General features: G+C 35.9%; 1 protein-coding gene across 1 annotated transcript in view; it reads right to left on the bottom strand.

Moving 5' to 3' along the window:
* Positions 1-20007, bottom strand: part of RGS22 (regulator of G protein signaling 22) — a 175203-nt gene that overhangs the window by 48759 nt on the left and 106437 nt on the right. The window contains exons 16-21 of the mRNA XM_024756574.1: positions 13682-13774; positions 11758-11930; positions 10673-10835; positions 7819-7977; positions 5731-5799; positions 3146-3307 (exon numbers count right to left, since the gene is read on the bottom strand). Coding sequence (XP_024612342.1) covers positions 3146-3307; positions 5731-5799; positions 7819-7977; positions 10673-10835; positions 11758-11930; positions 13682-13774 — 819 coding nt within the window. The remainder of the gene's footprint in view (positions 1-3145; positions 3308-5730; positions 5800-7818; positions 7978-10672; positions 10836-11757; positions 11931-13681; positions 13775-20007) is intronic.

The raw sequence follows: 20007 nt of genomic DNA, 5'->3' as shown, positions 1-20007 counted from the left end.
CACTAATCATACTCTTATAATCACTTTGCCTGTCACTTGTCTGTCCCTCCCCTAACACTGTAAGCCCTGACAGAAAAGACTGTTTTGATCACAGTTGTATCCTCAGGATTTAGCCTGGACCTTGACAGGTGCTGAAAAAGTATTTCTTGGATGTATATTTCCTTCAGGTCTTTTCTCTATGGGGACGGACACACACACACACACACACACACACTTTATATTAAATCATACTGCTTTCTAGTAGCTAGGTTTTAAAAAAATCAATAAGATGAATACCTTTTTTCATTGATTAATCTCCTATAGCATAATTTTTAATGGCTGCAGAGTATTCTACTGTATAGATGTATCATAATTAAAATAACCAATGTCCTGTTGTTGTACATCAGGGTTCTTTCCAATTTTTCACAATTCAGAATAATGTTTGATTAAGATCACTGTAGCCATCTCTTTACATATTACTACAATCATCACTGGGAGGGAGCATAACTTAGTGATTAAGGGCACAAGCTTTAGCAATAGAATGTCTTGGTTTAAATTCCAGCTCTACTACTTAATTAGCTGTATGATGTCAGAAGTTTCTTAACTTCTCTGTGCCTTAGCTTCTTCATCTGTAAAATGGTGAGAATTAACAGCTTTGACCTAGGATTCTTATAAAGAATAAAGTTGTTATTACATGAAAAGCATTAAGGTAATATCTGACAGATGTAAACAATTAATATGAGTAAGCCATATAAAAGTGAGCACAGTAGGGGCTTCCCTGGTGGTGCAGTGGTTGAGAGTCCGCCTGCCGATGCAGGGGACACGGGTTCGTGCCCCGGTCCGGGAAGATCCCACATGCCGCGGAGCAGCTAGGCCTGTGAGCCATGGCCACTGAGCCTGCGCGTCTGGAGCCTGTGCTCCGCAATGGGAAAGGCCACAACAGTGAGAGGCCCGCGTACCGCAAAAAAATAAAAAAATAAAAGTGAGCACAGTAAGACTTGCTAGGTGGAATGCTTTCCCCCTGGCAAACTTCTTTAAGACCCATTTCAAGTATCATCACTTCTTATTTATTTATTTTTAATTAATTAATTTATTTATTTATTTTTGGCTGTTTGGGTCTTCGTTGCTGCGCATGGGCTTTCTCTAGTTGCAGCGAGCAGGGGCTGATCTTTGTTGCAGTGCACGGGCTTCTCACTGTGGTGGCTTCTCTTGTTGCAGAGCATGGGCTCTAGGCACATGGGCTTTAGTAGTTGTGGCACATGGGCTCAGCAGTTGAGGCTCACGGGCTCTAGAGCGCAGGCTCAGTAGTTGTGGTGCACAGGCTTCGTTGCTCTGCGGCATGTGGGATCTTCCGGGACCAGGGCTCGGGCCCGTTTCCGCTGCATTGGCAGGCGGATTCTTAACCACTGCGCCACCAGGAAAGTCCCACTTCTTTTTTTAGAAACTTTTGTTGGAGTATAGCTGATTTACAATGTTGTGTTAGTTTCTGCTGTACAGCGAAGTGAATCAGTTATGCATATATACATAACCACTCTTTTTCAGATTCTTTTCCCATATAGGTCATTACACAGTATTGAGTAGAGTTCCCTATAAGTATCGTCACTTCTGTTGAGACCTCTCTGAGCTACCACCCTCCCTGAATCATTTTCCCCTCTGTGTCCAAATTATAACTAGTTAGAACAGGGATCATAATCAATGTTATTTCATGATATTTTGTTTTCATGGATGATTCCCTCCTCGAAGGAGGGCAGTGTATTTTATCCATTTTTTTATTCCTACAATCTAGCATAATAGTTGGCACATTAGTGATTTAGTAAATGCTTACTGAATAAACAAATTCACCCTTGAAGCATGATTTTTAAAAGCTACCTAGTATTATATGTCCTCCGTTCTATACCACAGAAAAGATATTTAAATGAAGACCAAGGGCAGCCTTGAAGGAGAAACAGTCACAAAGTTAAGGGCTGACTATGTATGAGTCTGTTTTCTTAAATGCTTATTTTGCACAGTTTATCTCATTACCTCTTATCCTAGCAGGGTTGGACTTACTCATGTTCATTTTAGCTTAAAGACTGTTCTGCTCAGTCATAATAATTTCCTGTTATGGAAAACAGACTCTACCTCCTTTTTAATTTTCAAAACAATTATCTTAGTATTACTTATCTTGTGATAGATTAAAAAAAAACTTATCTCAAAATACTTTTTTTTTTTCCTGAGGAAATTTCTATGTTGACAAAGGTACAAAAACTGGTGATAACAGAAAAGGGTAGAAAACAGTTTCATGGAATGCTGGAGAAAGTCTGGAAGTAAGATTGTATTGAGCAACTATTAACTATATAGAATAAATATGCTGCAGAGTATTAGTACTGTATAATATTATACATACGTAGATTATAGGCCAATTGAAAGCATTATCCTCTTAAATTTCAGCTTTAGTTTTACTCCCTACTTTTATAATGGGATTAAATAGGCTGCTTGCAAGGAAATGAGCCTGCTAACCCTGGGAGCAAGGATGCCTACTCTTAGGTATTTCTAGACAACGTTCCTGTATTCAAGTCTAGATTACATAACCTAGGAAGTCCTTTCCTCCTCCTCAATGCACAGATTCTATATGATTCCATCAAACACTTAAACCTGACAATAAAATGCTTTTGCACCTAATAACTTGTTCTTTCACTTATTTATTTTAAGAATTTGGCCGTTCTAATAGTAAAGCCTCTCTCATCTCTGTTGGTTTATTTATCTGTAATCCACTATCTTTTATTACTATTGCTGCAAATATGGTTAGGAGGAATTCTTGTAAACAGGTCTTGGTTAAAGTACTGAATATGAATATCTTCAGCAAAAATGTGTACAGTACATTTATAGATAAGCAATATGCAAAAATATAGTTAAAACTTTTCAGGAAGAGTCTCATTAGATCATAATATACGTGAAACCTTGAAAAACCTAATACTATCATTTCAGGGCTAACTCTTACTTTTCACTGTATAATAATAAATGTATCTAACACAGAACAATAGATACCTCAATATTTACACATTGGTATAAAAACATTGAAGTTGGGATATCTTATAGAAATCTTGTCCAAAAAGTTAGGAAACTGATATGTTGATGCATCTCCTCCTTAAAAAGAGGTGGTTTTCTCCAGCTTCGAATACAATACCTTATACTTTTGTACTTCTTGCCAAAAGAGCACCCCATTTTCCAATAAATCTCCTTTTAGAGCCACAAACCGTTGAAACTCTCTTGCGGTAATTGGATTCAATAATGCTTTACGGAAAGCAATGATTTCACAAGATGACGATATCCACTTACTCTCCACAGGCTGTCCAAATCAGAGAATACAGAAAATTAGCTGTGTTCTAAAAGTCAATAATAAAGTCATTTATTAGGCTGAAAATTACCAACTTCTATCTCCTTTATTTTTGACTGTTGAAATTTACGGCATGGATAAATAGAACTTGGCAGCTTTCCTCTGTTCTCCCTTTTGTCTCCTTTGTATTTTTATGGCATCAGTTTTTTAAGAGGTGGAGAGAAAAAGAAACGATTGGATGACTTAGAACATACGAGTACATTAAGAATGTTAACAATCATTACAGTTTGGGACTATGGTGAAAAGCTACACTTTGGCGTACAGTATGAGTTCTGTGCTTAAACAGAACAAAGTAATCATAATGTTATAATTATACATTATTATTTTATAATTATATATATTATATGTTATACATTAATATATAATTTTCCTGTCTTTTAAAAAGTAAAAACAGTTGAACATTTAAGATATTTTTCAAAAATTTTAGAAAAAATTACCAATTAATCTTATTAATTTAAATAGGAAATTTACTGTGGAGCTTCACTATAATTCTATCCTAGAAAGATCATGGTTTTTTTTGGCCACGCTGTGCCCCTTGTGGGATTTTAGTTTCCTGACCAGGGATTGAACCTGGGCCACAGCAGTGAAAGTACTGAGTCCTAACGACTGGACCGTCACGGAATTCCCAAAAGTATCATGTTTTTAGGCAAGACATCTTTATATTATTTTAATAATAAATTACTATTAATAATTAATAACCGGAGGAAATAATTATCAGTGCATATTTTTAATAATAAACTTTCTCTGACCCAGGATTCACTTTACACAACAAAAAAGCCATGTTGTTTTACTAATGCTTAAAGGTATTACTTATTTTATCTTCACAATTCTGAAGTATACGATGTCTACTTTTTTTACCTTGACCATTTTAGATCACATATTCATCCTCTTTTAGCCTCTCAGATTAAGGAAAATAATAGATTTTACTGAATTTACTGAATAGATTTTTTTTCATTTGATAAATTTATTGAAGTGCCCCAAATCTGAGTTTAGCCTACAACCATGAAAGGAAGCATCACTCTAAAGGTAATATTTTAGATGAACTTAGGAATTATAGTAACAATCAATGACAAACATCCATTGCACACGATAAATATCCATTACTGACAATGCATAAAATAAGTTTCTTGAAACAAATCATATGTGACCAACAATATAAGTGTTTTAAGAGAGTTATGTAAAAAGTCTATGGGAATGCAAAGGAAGGAGTAACTAATTCTGCCTGGAGGAGTAAGAGCTTTACAGAGAAGGGCTTTGAGGATGACATCTGAGTTGGAAACTGAAAAGCAAAGGCAACTCCAGGCACTCTAGATGAATGGTGGTGCTTTTACCCCAGATGAAGTGAATAGATGTCTATCACTATTTTAGTGAGGCACATGTGGTGTTCCAAGGACAAAAAGTTAAGACCATCACCAGATGGTCCATATTAAAATTATAGCCCTATAAACAGGAACAACTATGTATTAGACTGGGATGTTTATTTAAAACCCACTCAACAAATAATGTTTTAAGACCTGCTTCTTAAGATACTAAAACTTAGTAATTTAACTAAAACCCGCAATTTAACTAAACAGAAAATACCATAATATATAATGTACGATAATATGACATATAAGCCCATTCTATTTAGTATTTTTAAAAAATACATAGCAAAGGACAAATATAAGAACAGTTTGTTTCCTTTCAAGAGGAAAATACAGGAAAAAAAGCATCCTAACAGATACATACACTCCTCTAACAGTCGAATAGATTTTTATCTTTGTTAGGTTGTAGGGGGTCACCTGGGTCTAGTTTGACATTTTATCAAGACCTATAGAAGGACGAATACACATACATTTGTAGGCTCAAAAAGACTGTGTTTATCATGCTTGTTAAGAAGCAAAACAGGCAATTTCTAGGAAGGTATCATATTGTAGTGGTTTAAATAAGTGCCAAAATGATAGCTATCTTAATTCTTTTAAAGTTAAAATGTAATTCTAAATAAAGAGGATAATGTAGTTGCTGATTCTGCTGCATACTCCCCATTCTTTTTGTGTAAACCACTCCCAATAATAAATAAACTACCATATGCTGGAATGATCAGCCTGTCTCAATAAATCCATGACAAGCAAAACAACTAAAAATACACATTTAAAGTCCAATCACACACTTCTAGGGTTGAGCAGGCTAAGGGACTCTTTAAGAAGAGGGCTCTAGTAGAATCACACTTCCCTGAAGATTCCATTAGCTAGTTAAGAACAGTGCTGACACTGTTCTGGTGGCTTAGAAAAAAGCATTATCTACAATGAGGGTCTCTGTACAAGAAGAGGAAGAAAAACAATACTTTGACAGTGGAACTTACAAGAGGAAGAACATAACAAACAAATATTACTTGCCTTCCAGACTCCCATTTTCCTTTCATGCTTCTGTAGTAAAAGCTCTTCAGCTATGTCTCTCACCTGTACCTAGAAGCAAACCAATGATTTTATCCGAGTTATTCAGAATGTCTACAGTATTGAAATCATTTACTGATTTAACAGCTTTAAAAAATGAGGTAAAGGTCAGTGTGAATACGAGAAAGAACAGGAGAAAGAGGATAAGACTTAGAAATGGAAGCCCTGTCCATGTCCCCGGGCAAGTCACTCAAATTCTCTTAACAGTCTCCTCATCTGCAAAATGGAGATAATAATACCTGAGTGTATTGCCCCAAAGGTAGACAACAGTTTCACTTGGGCCCCATAGAAACTGAAGCTGGAAGGATGATTAGGACTTCCCAAATTTTTGTGTATTTTCTAGCCATGACTAATTTTAGATGAGCACAAAAGTTACTCAACACAGGGAGGTAATACAGTAGGTATTTCTTGAGGCTATTGCCTATTCACAATATTTTCCCTTTTTTGGGAACCACTCCTGCCAAATCTGTGCTATGTGACTCTACCTCCCTGTCTATAGCAGGTAGATCCAGGAGTTGACCCTGACAGACAGGGACTAGAATCACTGCTGCTGAGTCTTTTGGTAGTCACAGCCTGGAGAAAAGATCTGAGAATTCTTCTTGCTGGGTTCCCAGGGCTGTCCTGGCCCCTGGCCTTTGTAAAGCTTGGGTGTCAACTCTTCCCCTAAATGTGTGAGATGCTCCAGCATCATTTTATTAAAAATTCTTGATCTTCCTTCTCTTCTGTCTTTGGCTTTAAGGTTGCCAGAATCAGTGAATGTTGCTGGCCACACACAGAATTGCTAAGTTAGGAAGGAGCTGTAAATTACAATAAAGTTATTGTGGTAAACGTAGTGAGAAAACACGGTAAACAATATTAATGAGCCAAATATCTTTCTACTTGGCTTTGGATAGACAATTAGAGTTAGCCTGAAGAAAGGAAATGAGGAAATCTGAGTTGTCCCAAAGCTTACTTCCAGGAATTTTTTGCCTAAAACAAGTCAGGTCTTCTTCCCCATACTATAAGTTCTATGTTCCCACTGTACTGTGCTTTCCATAACTTAAGGTGTTAAGAAGACTAAGGATATTTCCAGGTAAGTAAGACTCAAAGTGCTTGATAAAATAAATATGGAGGGCAGCTTTTCTACATTCTTCCTGATCAATACTAATGGCATGTGCTTTACACACTGAAGTCCAAAATTACATGCTCTCTACTCCTTGTGTTCTTTTTGTAAAGATCAGGTTTGCCTGTTTTTAGGTGTGATAATGACATTTAAAATTATTGAAGCAATACGTGTTTCTTATAAAATAAAAACTAAACAAAGCAAAACAACAACAAAAACCCTACTTTACAAAGTAAAAATCCTTCACACTCCCATACCCATTCCCAGGAGGCAGATCTTTTCTTTCATCTTTGTTCATAAACATAGACAGAGAGAAGGAGAAAGAGAAATGCATAAATAGACAGATATATAGATATAAGTACATATAACGGGATTATCTTCTATGTATTGTTCTGCATCCTGCTTGTTTCACTCAATAAATAACATCTTTCATTATCAGTATATGTGGAAATCTCATTTTTATAATCTCATTTTATATGGAAAACTGCATAGTTATCCATAGTATGGAATTCTTATAATTCATTTAACTATTCCCCTTTGTACATCCTTGCCCATTTATATGAAGACTCAATAATAATAATGTAAAAGATAATAACTATATTAATAGACAGCATGTGAGTGTTTGCTGTGTACCAGGCACCACGCTAAGAAACTACACATATATCATTTCGTTTCCTCTTCATCACAATCTTATGAAGATATTACTCTTATTATCTCCATTTCTTTTCCAAATGAGAAAACTAAGGTTATAAAACTTACTGTTGTACAATTAGTATGTGGCAGTGTTGAGATTAAAACTTGGGAAGTCTGACTTCCTGCTCTTAACCACTATGCCATAGAAGTACAGTGGCTGAGTCAACAGGCTTTCACATTTGAGGCTTTGAGAGGTGCTGTCAGTTGCTATCCCAAGATTATACTAATTTACATACCTTTATCTTTTGACGTGCTGCAAACTGTTCACTTGCAAGAAACAATGGCAACCACACATTTTCTAGCCTATTTAGGACATGCTTCTGAATTTCAATTAGAACAGCTGCATCAAGCTGCTCATGGAGAATCTTTCCGCAGCCACCACTTAAATGCATTATCTAAGAAAATAAAAATGAAACAGAAACAACAAACTTCTGTTAGGTAAAGAAATGCTAGTAGCCATTAATTTATTCATTCACCCCAAGACTATTTGCTGAGCACCTGATAGGTGCCAGAATTTTCATTTTCTGCAAAATAGCTCCTGGCTTTACTGTGTACAGTAAAGACAGATGACTTCCCTAACATCAAACAGAGAATTGTGGTTTATGTGATGATTGTTTTAGATGTATGATTTTGCTTATGATAATATATTTCAAAGAACACAGGGATTTCTATCCTGTGTGACAACTGCAGTGCCATTTTTTTCTCCATGGCTTCAGTTTCTTCAACTGTAAAATAAGGGCATTAGACTTTTAGTCTTCTAAGGGCTCTTCTAGGTCTAATATTCTATGAATCTCTGATTCTACTCAAATGGACTTGTTTGAGAAGGCATTTTCTTTTGTGTCTGAGAAAAATAAGGCATTAATTAGTTAAGAGACAACCTTGACTCAGACATTATAAATATGCATATTACCAATAAACATTGGGTTGGAGATGGTGGAATGATGGTGGTGGTAGCAATGTAGGGCTGTTCCAACAACTTCAAAGAAGAAAACAGAGATAGCAGGAAGTAGAAAAAGGCCAGGTTATACAGACAATAGTCTCTGACTTGCACAGGTGGCCCTTTTATAAGACAATTTCTCTGTGGCCAAAATCTTCCTTCTATATAATTACCGGCTTCCACGATACTAATGGCCATAAAAATTAATTAATTAAAAAACAATACTAATGGCCAATTCCTACTATAAATCATCCTGTTTCTGCATATATACCACTCAAAATTGGTGAGTTTTTTGTACACAGAAAAAATTGGACTCCTCATTGGAGTCTTAGCTCTCCTTTGATTAATAAGATTAACTTAATCCTAATAATAATATTGTTTTATTTAAAAAAGAGAAACTCAGCCATCCTTTAATAATATTAATCAAATAATATTAACAATAATACGGTTTCTGTATAAAAATAAGAAGAAAAGAGAATAAGAGAAAAGATTACTTTGCTAATCAAACTGCAAATTGGCCACACAACTAGGATTAGAACTAGCATGGTCTGTATAAAACATAAGGCGATGCAGAAATCCTTAAGTATAAAATAGGTAAATAAAAATAAAAGTGAAGACAAAGATGAGGAAGAAGGGTCATTTGGAAAACTCCTCCATAGTAAGCACAATCATTTGCTATGACAGCAATGGATGACTTTTTCCACTGAATTTTTAATTCTCAGCAAGTTTTACTATGGAAGGTTCACACAGTAGCATCAGATACCATGAAACCTCACACAATGTAGCATAAGCCAAATAGAAAACAAATGCTTTCCATGTGTTTATTTCATACTTATGCTTATTGAGATACTCCCAGCCACTTTTGCTAATACATCCCAGATTTGTATCTCAGGGAACTAATGGCAAGACATTTTTGTTAAAGTTGCTTAATTCTAGAATTTCTTCTCCCTCTTACTCCCAAGAACTTTTGTTTATTTTCCCCCCAAAGATCTAGACTTTTAATTTGGTATGCCCTACTTGTGAATAGCTCTGAATTTTTCTTTAATTTACTGAATTAATCTGAGATTTGTATTTTACAAATGTATGCCATCAGGGTACACATCCTTTTAAACTACGAAAATAAAGAACTCAAATGCTACACATTTGATCTAGCAAACTTCTAATAGTAGCAAACTTCAGGTTAAATAAATTATAACACTTAATTTTATATTTCAAAGGCATTAAAATTGAGCCATATCTCATGTGATCAATTACATGAACACTCAAAACCACTGTTGAATCCCAATCTGACATTTTTGCTGTAAATAATGACACCGTCTAGTTATTAATAAGTTGTAATTAAAGCCATATGATCTTGGCTCAACAAAATGGAAAATCTATGTTCCTGGTCAATAAAAATTGTTTTGGGAGACAGTACAATGGCAAACAGGATTTTTCAAAAATCAGTTATGTCTGGAGTAATTTCAGGTAAGAGAAGAACAGAAAAGAGGTAGAGATGGGGTTTAATGGCTGATAATGGCTGTTTTTCTGCTTTTGAAAGGTGCAAGGACTTTGTCCTCCTTGTTTACCACTTATCCTGAGCACCTAGAACAGCGTCTGGCATACCACAGGCACCCATATTTGCTGAATGAATGGGTGAGTGGATGAATCAAAGTTATTTTTATTCCATAGATTACTTCAAAAATAACACAGTTTTAATAATATATAATACTTGAGTGAACTTTAAGGCATCTGTAGAGGGACTTCCCTGGTGGTCCAATGGTTAAGACTCCACGCTCCCAATGCAGGGGGCCAGGGATCGACCTCTGGTCAGGGAACTACAGCCCACATACTGCAGCTAAGAGTTCGCATGGCTCAACTAAAGATCCCACATGCCGCAAGTAAAGACTCAGCATGCTGCAACTGAGACCTGGTGCAGCCAAATAAATAAATGAATAAATAAATTTTTGAAATAAGTAAATAAAGGAAAGCAGCCTTTATTTTAAAAAAGACATTTGTAGATAATTATGAATACCTAAAAAAAGATATCAAAAGTGTCTAACATACAAGTCATAAAAGCAAAAGAAAAAAGAAGACGTTGAGATTGTTGGCAAAAAGAAATAAATTACTAGCTTTCATACTTAAATGTAGAAAATATGTCTCCATGTTGATACCTGGTCCTGTTGATATAGAGAAGCTGGACTGTTGGGTCCAAAGAAATATTTTTTATTAAGGTACTTGTTTTTAATGTACATAGATTTTGCCTCCCTTCGCTTTCGATCTCTGTAAATTATTCTTCGGAACTGTTCAATGTCTGTCCAGCACATAAGGTCCATGCTAAAATGAAAAAGTACAGCCCTTCTTATTTATTTCTTTCAATTCTATTAAACACCAAACAAGTTGTTGTTTTGACAGAATTTAGAAAATGCTGTATTGAGCAGTTAGCACAACCGATTAGACCACAGAACTAATGAGTATGATATTATTAATATTATTATTAATATTGTCTTATCCTAGCTAAATATATGAATGAATACAAGGAGTGCTGGGATCAGAGAAGAATCTACCACCATACTGGGAGGGTGGGTCTCAGAGTTCTTCCATTAATGATGAACTAGTATTATCAATTTCAAATATGGAAAAATTTCCACCTATTGCATGTCTATTTGGCAACCTGCTAAATTTAGAATAATTATCACGACAAAGGGGAACTATATAGGTGAAATTTGGCTCCCAGGTCTAACCAGTTTTTGTTAACTTGGGAGAAAATTATTGGAAAAAATATGATTAACACTTCAGTTTATATTAGATAAATGTGTCATAAGGTACCAAGATTCTATGCAAAACTATAATGTTTCATTTAACTAATGAAAATCACAAAATAGTAATTTCAATAGCTTAGTGAAATATAAAAGAGAAACTTCTCAGAAAGAGTCATTAGAGCACCTGTTTAGAAAAATGCAAAAGAAAGAAACATCAGAATAGGGAAAAATAAAATGTACTGGTGTTTTAATTTAGCCAATGGTAAAAGTATCAACAAATATTGTTTGACCACTTAAAATAACATTTTGGAGGCTGTTATTATCAAAATGCAATTCCCAACAAAAGGTTATCCGTACAGGTTTCATTAATCTTTACTGAAATGGGTAAAATCTAGCACCAAACCATTTTTATCATATGTTGAATCCAAACAAGTATCTAACAGTTTAGAAGAATATTTTAAGAGAGAAATAAATTTTAAAATGGTTATGTTCCTCACCTTGAAGAATGAGCCTCAAGAAACTGATGGAAATGTTCAAACTCCAGTTTGTTGTTAAGCAGATCATTAAAATTAAAATGCCTATATTCTGCAGGAACATTATTCCAGTATTCTGTTTGTTTAGAGACATGAGGAAATGGTGAAATACCAGATCCAATTTCACAAGTAGTGTCCTAGTGAAATAACACTTCTCATAAAAATCTCTTAAATACAACAAATTATTTTCCAAATTTAAAGAGAAACTGAAATAAAAATTAACTATTAGGCCAATGGCATTTATCAGTCCAATGGTAGAATCTGGTTCTAACTCACATCAAATTCTGTTCTGTTCCTTTCCATTCCATTCCCTTCTTTTCAGGAACATTAGTAAGTATTTACTATACACTTGCTTATAAAATATTAATTTTATTATTTTTGTTGGTACAGAAGTAATATGTCTTTTGTAATAAAAAGAAAACAAAAAGCAGACATTGTACTACCATTCAGAGATAACCACCACAAACATTTTTACGTGTATCCTTTTAGTCTTTTTTGTACACACATGTAGTTTATTACAAACGGAAACAGGACTATACAACCATGTATGGTTTTTGGTTCTTTTTCTTAACGATATATCATGAACATAAAACATTAGTTTGTCTATAAAAGTTTTTTATGTTATAGAGTAGTAAAAGATACTTTAGATGTAATCTCTCTCATATAACAGTTAATTGTTAGGTATTTTTAATACCTCTGATGTTTTGCAAACAGTTTACAAGTCCTTCAGGGCAAAGAGCTAGAGAGGCTTATTCTTCAGAAATCCTTCCTATGTAACTCCCTATATAATTAATTCACCTCCCTATTTGCTTTTGAAAAGCATCAGACCATGAGATAAACTACCTATATTTAAAAAATCAATTTTTGATAGGTATAAGTATTATGAATAGTATTATAACTTTAAAAAAATTTAAAGATACTTTATGAATTTTTATGTATCCTTTCCAGATATTAATTAATAGAATTTCAAATAAAGAACTTCTGTGTTTATAAGGCAATAACATGAAGGTTACATTTAAAAAACAGCTTTACTGTCTGTGTAAAACTTTACTGCAAAAGAATAAAGATTTCAGATAGGTACAAAGTAGAAAATTAAAAAATCACCTGAAACCTTACCACTCAGAGCTAACTATTTTTAATATTTTGATGAACATTTTTCCAGACAGCCCTCTTTGCATATATGTATACACCTAGGAATGCATGTATAATTTTAGTTGAATAGGATTAACCGATACCACTGTTTTTGTTCCCCACATTTTTATAAAATAATATGTTGGGGGCATTTTCGATGTCAATAAATATGAATCTGTCATTTCTAAGTAGATACACACATTTAATCTTATGGCCTTATGGATCTATCGTGGTTTACTTAGCCAATCACAAATTTGCAAATAACACTTTAATATCCTAGTCAACCCTATGATATTTTTATTGACCCTGTTAAAGCCTTTCCATATTTTTTCTTTATTATTTTGCTTACTGCTATCACACAACACTTCTTTTTCTGTTTGGAAAACTCAATTTAATTCTTTTGTGACTTGAACAAATAGCGCTGCTGCCATACAGAAAATAACCAGTAACATTCAAAGGAATATAATGTGGCTTGAAGGCTCTTAGCTAAGGCAAACGTGTATCTTGGCTCCCTATGCTACTTCAACTGCTTTATTTTTCTGGCTTTTTTGTTAAATGTGTCAAAAAATGTGATACCTGTCAAATGCAGCATGTTGGGCAAAGAAGCAGCAGAAAATGAAACTGCCTGACCCCTACTTTATCAATATATGATTTCCTCAATATGTGATTCCTACTCCTCCCTGCTCCCCCCCAATATATGCAGTGATAATCCTTTCTAGGTTAAAATCTTTGTTTTTCTAAGTAGAGAGTTTCTTACCTCAGCTTTCTTGGAAACTGTCTCTTTATGCAAAGCCTGTAGCTTTCTGAAGTACGTGGAATTTAGCTGTCGAGTTTCCTCCACCAGCTCCACCTATAATAACACAATAATAAAGTTTGTAACATCAGAAGAATGTGCATTATGAAAAAGTAGGGAAAGCATGCACAATTTGCCAAAAACAGTGGGCTAAAAAAACAAATACACTTGCCAATAAAGTAATTTAGTTTGGAGGCAGAAGCAAGAAGACCCACATAGTGAAAAACATTAGCTACAGGGCTTCCCAGGTGGCGCAGTGGTTGAGAGTCCGCCTGCCGATGCAGGAGACACGGGATCATGGCCTGGTCTGGGAAGATTCCACATGCCGCGGAGCGGCTGGGCCCGTGAGCCATGGCCAATGAGCTTGTGCGTCCAGAGCCTGTGCTCCGCAACGGGAGAGGCCACAACAGTGAGAGGCCTGGGTACCGCAAAAAACAAACAAACAAAAATCATTAGCTACAATTGCTATAGGTGCAAGGTTAGGTTGTTTTTTTGAGATGTTTCCTGTTTCTTAAGGTAGGACTGCATTGCTATAAACTTCCCTCTTAGAACTGCTTTTGCTGCATCCTGTAGGTTTTGGGTCGTCATGTTTTCATTGTCATTTGTTTCTAGGTATTTTTTGAGTTCCTCTTTGATTTCTTCAGTAATCTCTTGGTTATTAAGTAGTGTATTGTTTAGCCTCCATGTGTTTGTATTTTTTACAGATCTTTTCCTGTAACTGATATCTAGTCTCACAGCATTGTGGTCGGAAAAGATACTTGATAAAATTTCAATTTTCTTAAATTTACCAAGGCTTGATTTGTGACCCAAGATACGATCTATCCTGGAGAATGCTCCATGAGCACTTGAGAAAAATGTGTGTTCTGTTGTTTTTGGATGGAATGTCCTATAAATATCAATGAAGTCTATCTTGTTTAATGTGTCATTTAAAGTCTGTGTTTCCTTATTTATCTTCATTTTGGATGATCTGTCCATGGGTGAAAGTGGGGTGTTAAAGTCCCCTACTATGATTATGATTGTTACTGTCAATTTCACCTTTTGTGGTTGTTAGCAGTTGCCTTATGTATTCAGGCGCTCCTATGTTGGGTGCATAAATATTTATAATTGTTATACCTTCTTCTTGGATCGATCCCTTCATCATTATGTAGTATCCTACTTTGTCTCTTGTAATAGTCTTTATTTTAAAGTCTATTTTGTCTGATATGAGAATTGCTACTCCAGCTTTCTTTTGATTTCCACTGGCATGGAATATCGTTTTCCATCCCCTCATTTTCAGTCTGTATGGGCCCCTAGGTCTGAAGTGGGTCTCTTGTAGACAGCATATATATGGGTCTTGTTCTTGTATCCATTCAGCTAGTCTATGACTTTTGGTGGGAGCATTTAATCCATTTACTTTTTTTTTTTTTTCTTTTGCAGTACGCGGGCCTTTCACTGTTGTGGCCTCTCCCGCTGTGGAGCACAGGCTCCGGACGTGCAGGCTCAGCGGCCATGGCTCATGGGCCTAGCCGCTCTGCGGCATGTGGGATCTTCCCGGATGGGGGCACGAACCCATGTCCCCCACATCAGCAGGCAGACTCTCAACCACTGCACTACTAGGGAAGCCCAATCCATTTACATTTAAGGTAATTATCGATATGTATGTTCTATTCCTATTTTCTTAATTATTTTGGGTTTCTTATTGTAGGTCTTTTCCTTCTCTTGTGTTTCTTGCCTAGAGAAGTTTCTTTAGCATTTGTTGTAAAGCTGGTTTGGTGGTACTGAGCAGAAGGAAAGAGATCATAAAGATTAGATCAGAAATAAATGAAAAAGAAATGAAGGAAACAACAGCAAAGATCAATAAAATTAAAAGCTGGTTCTGTGAGAAGATAAACAAAATTGATAAACCATTAGCCAGACTCATCAAGAAAAAAAGGGAGAAGACTCAAATCAACAGAATTAGAAATGAAAAAGGAGAAGTAACAACTGACACTGCAGAAATACAAAGGATCATGAGAGATTACTACAAGCAATTATATGCCAATAAAATGGACAACCTGGAAGAAATGGAAAAATTCTTAGAAATGCACAACCTTGCCGAGACAGAACGAGGAAGAAATATTAAATATGAACAGACCGATCACAAGCACTGAAATTGAAACTGTGATTAAAAATATCCCAACAAACAAAAGCCCAGGACCCGATGGCTTCACAGGCGAATTCTATCAAACATTTAGAGAAGAGCTGACACCTATCCTTCTCAAACTCTTCCAAAATATAGCAGAGGGAGGAACACTCCCAAACTCATTCTACAAGGCCACCATCACCCTGATACCAAAACCAGACAAAGATTTCACAAAGAGAGAAAACTACAGGCCAATATCACTGATGGACGTAGATGGAAAAATCCTCAACAAAATAATAGCAAACAGAATCCAACAGCACATTAAAAGGATCATACACTATGATCAAGTGGGGTTTCTCCCAGGAATTCAAGGATTCTTCAATATACACAAATCAATCACTGTGATACACCATATTAACAAACTGACGGATAAAACCCATAGGACAATCTCAATAGTATGGTACTGGCGCAAAAACAGAAATACAGATCAATGGAAAAGGATAGAAAGCCTAGGGATAAACCCATGCACATATCGTCACCTTATCTTTGATAAAGGAGGCAAAAATATACAGTGGAGAAAAGACAGCCTCTTCAATAAGTGGTGCTGGGAAAACTGGACAGGTACATGTAAAAGTATGAAATTAGAACACTCCCTAACACCATACACAAAAATAAACTCAAAATGGATTAAAGACCTAAATGTAAGGCCAGAGACTATAAACTCTTAGAGGAAAACATAGGCAGAACACTCTATGACATAAATCATAGCAAGATCCTTTTTGACCCACCTCCTAGAGAAATGGAAATACAAACAAAACAAAACAGAAAAACAAATGGGACCTAATGAAACTTAAAAGCTTTTGCACAGCAAAGGAAACCATAATCAAGACCAAAAGAAAACCCTCAGAATGGGAGAAAGTATTTGCAAATGAAGCAACTGACAACGGATTAATCTCCAAAATTTATAAGCAGCTCATGCAGCTCAATAACAAAAAAAACAAAGAACCCAATCCAAAAATGAGCAGAAGACCTAAACAGACAATTCTCCAAAGAAGATAAACAGATTGCCAACAAACACATGAAACAATGCTCAACATCATTAATCATTAGAGAAATGCAAATCAAAACTATAATGAGATATCATCTGACACCGGTCAGAATGGCCATCATCAAAAAATCTAGAAACAGGGCTTCCCTGGTGGCACAGTGGTTGACAGTCTGCCTGCTGATGCAGGGGACACAGGTTCGTGCCCCGGTCCGGGAAGATCCCACATGCTGTGGAGCGGCTAGGCCCGTGAGCCATGGCCGCTGAGCCTGCATGTCTGGAGCCTGTGCTCTGCAACAGGAGAGGCCACAACAGTGAGAGGCCCGCATACCTCAAAGAAAAAAAAAATCTAGAAAAAATAAATGCTGGAGAGGGTGTGGAGAAAAGGGAACACTCTTGCACTGTTGGTGGGAATGTAAACTGATAGAGCCACTATAGAGAACAGTATGAAGGTTGCTTAAAAATCTAAAAATAGAACTACCATATGACCCAGTAATCCCACTACTGGGCATATACCCTGAGAAAACCATAATTCAAAAAAGAGTCATGTACCAAAATGTTCATTGCAGCACTATTTACAATAGCCAGGACATGGAAGTAACCTAAGTGTCCATCATCAGATGAATGGATAAAGAAGATGTGGCACATATATACAATGGAATATTACTCAGCCATAAAAAGAAACGAAATTGAGATATCTATAGTGAGGTGGATGGACCTAGAGTCTGTCATTCAGAGTGAAGTAAGTCAGAAAGAGAAAAACAAATACCATATGCTAACACATATAGAATCTAAGAAAAAAAAATAGGTCATGAAGAACCTAGGGTAAGACGGGAATAAAGACAGAGACGTACTAGTGAATGGACTTGAGGATATGGGGATAGGGAAGGGTAAGCTGTGACAAAGTGAGAGAGTGGCATGGACATATATACACTACCAAACGTAAAATAGATAGCTAGTGGGAAGCAGCCGCATAGCACAGGGAGATCAGCTCGGTGCTTTGTGACCACCTAGAGGGGTGGGATAGGGAGGGTGGGAGGGAGGGAGACGCAAGAGGGAAGAGATATGGGAACATATATATATGTATAACTGATTCACTTTGTTATAAAGCAGAAACTAACACACCATTGTATAGCAATTATACTCCAATAAATATGTTAAAAAAAACCCCAAAAAACAAAACATTAGCTACAGCAAAGTCAGGCTTCAAATGTTAAAAAAGGTATACATTTCTATGTAATGATATAACGCCACCAAAGATCATTCCTCCTTTCTGGACACCCCATGTGAACTAGCAGACAGTGCAAACATGTTGGGTGGATCACTTTTCCATCTTCTATTCTTTATAACTGGATAATAGTCATGAAGATAGGCACTCTTAGCTTTAGGGACCAAATAATCCACAGTAGAACAAAAAAATGATTGGACACTATTGTTATCAGTCTGTGAGCAAAGGTTTTATTGCTATAGCAAGAGAGGGGAGAGTCAATCATCAAATTAAACCTCACAGTAGGACTTAGCCTTCAGAGTGTGTATTGCGCTGCTTCATACAGTCAGGAGAACAAGATCATTTTCCATTTCTCTATTGAGAAAGATCAGTTTAGCCGACTGAGAACTCCTGTATTTAATAATTAATTTTGGTTGAATCTTCTTGTTTATCCTTTTTGGGAAAGAGTCTACATAATCCAGTCATCTGGACTTTTAGAGAAGTCCTCTGGGCTGAACTTAAGAAGTTTATAGAATTAAGAGAAATTAATTTTTCCTCTTATTAAAAAGAGTGTATAATTTGTCCCAGGCATTTCTTAAGAATCACTGCTAATGCTAAAACTTCTTGGTTTAGGGAAGTTAGTTATAATTCTGAATCTGTTTTGTCATCCTAGGACCGTATCTTATATCCATTTTCCTCTATACCATATACTGTATTTAAAATCATGACTGGGGACTTCCCTGGCTGTCCAGTGCTTAGGACTCTGCGATTTCACTGTGGAGGGCATGGGTTCGATCCCTGGTTGGGTAACAGATCCCGCAAGCTGTGAGGCGTGGCCAAAAAAAATTTAATTAGTTTAAAAAATAATAAAATCATGACTGGAGAGAATTTTTCTTTTCTTAAAAAAATATTTATTTATTTATTTGGCTTCGTCAGGTCTTAGTTGTGGCACACAGGATCTCTGCTGTCACGTGTGGGATCTTCACTGCGGCGTGTGGGATCTTCATTGCGGCATGCGGGATCTAGTTCCCTGACAGGATCGAACCTGGGCCCCCTGCATTGGGAGCACGGTGTCTTAACCACTGGACCACCAGGGAAGTCCCTGGAGATATTTTTTTTTTAATTTCATATAATATCTCAATTTTCCTAGTGTAAAATATGTATTTTTGTAGTAGAAAGGATACAAGTGTTAATTTTTCAGGACAAAAAGAAATCAGGACTGAAAAATTCATTAGTTTGGTCAATGAATTTAGTAAGCCGTGGGGTTGTGTTGGTCACTATCCAATAAGGTGGCTCTATCCGAGGTGCTTGGTATTAATTTCATCTTAATTACCTCACCCATCCTTTCTGCGAGAAGACATGACCAAGAAGTTGTTCAGGAGATCTGAATGAAGAAGCGCAATACAGAGACAGCAGGGATCCACCTGAAATGACCTCATGTACAGGGTACATGCATTAACTTAATATTAAAAATACCCACAAATGGTTTTAATTTGTGATTCAAAATAAACATTTAAAGAAATTTCCTCCACCCATCAATAAGAATAGTGAAAATATTCAAGCCCTGAGACTTAAAATGACCTCTTTTGGAATGAAAAAAGATGTGTTGACACTTTTATCAAATCAAGCAGTCTGACCTGATGAACATCTGAGGGTGCTTTAAGTCAGAGAATGTGCTTTCCACAGTATATATGAAACGTTTATATTTTCCATGGGTGTAATATTTACTGTAATTCATCCAGAATAAAAATAAACAGCCTCCTTCCATTAATCAAAATTAAAGCCACTGCTGAGAAATGGCAAGAAGTGACAAAGCCAGTATATTATCAAATGGCGGCATATTTTATTGGTTCACAGGAAACCAAAACTCAGATTTTTCTCTGCTGACATATTTGTAGACAGACTTAAAAATGACATCAATTTTAGCCTTTTGTTAG

Source organism: Neophocaena asiaeorientalis, unplaced genomic scaffold, assembly GCF_003031525.2.
Source record: "Neophocaena asiaeorientalis asiaeorientalis breed wild unplaced genomic scaffold, Neophocaena_asiaeorientalis_V1.1 scaffold29, whole genome shotgun sequence".
NCBI lineage: Eukaryota > Metazoa > Chordata > Mammalia > Artiodactyla > Phocoenidae > Neophocaena > Neophocaena asiaeorientalis.
The sequence above is the reverse complement of the archived record's forward strand: the minus strand, read 5'-3'. Positions and strand labels throughout refer to the sequence as shown.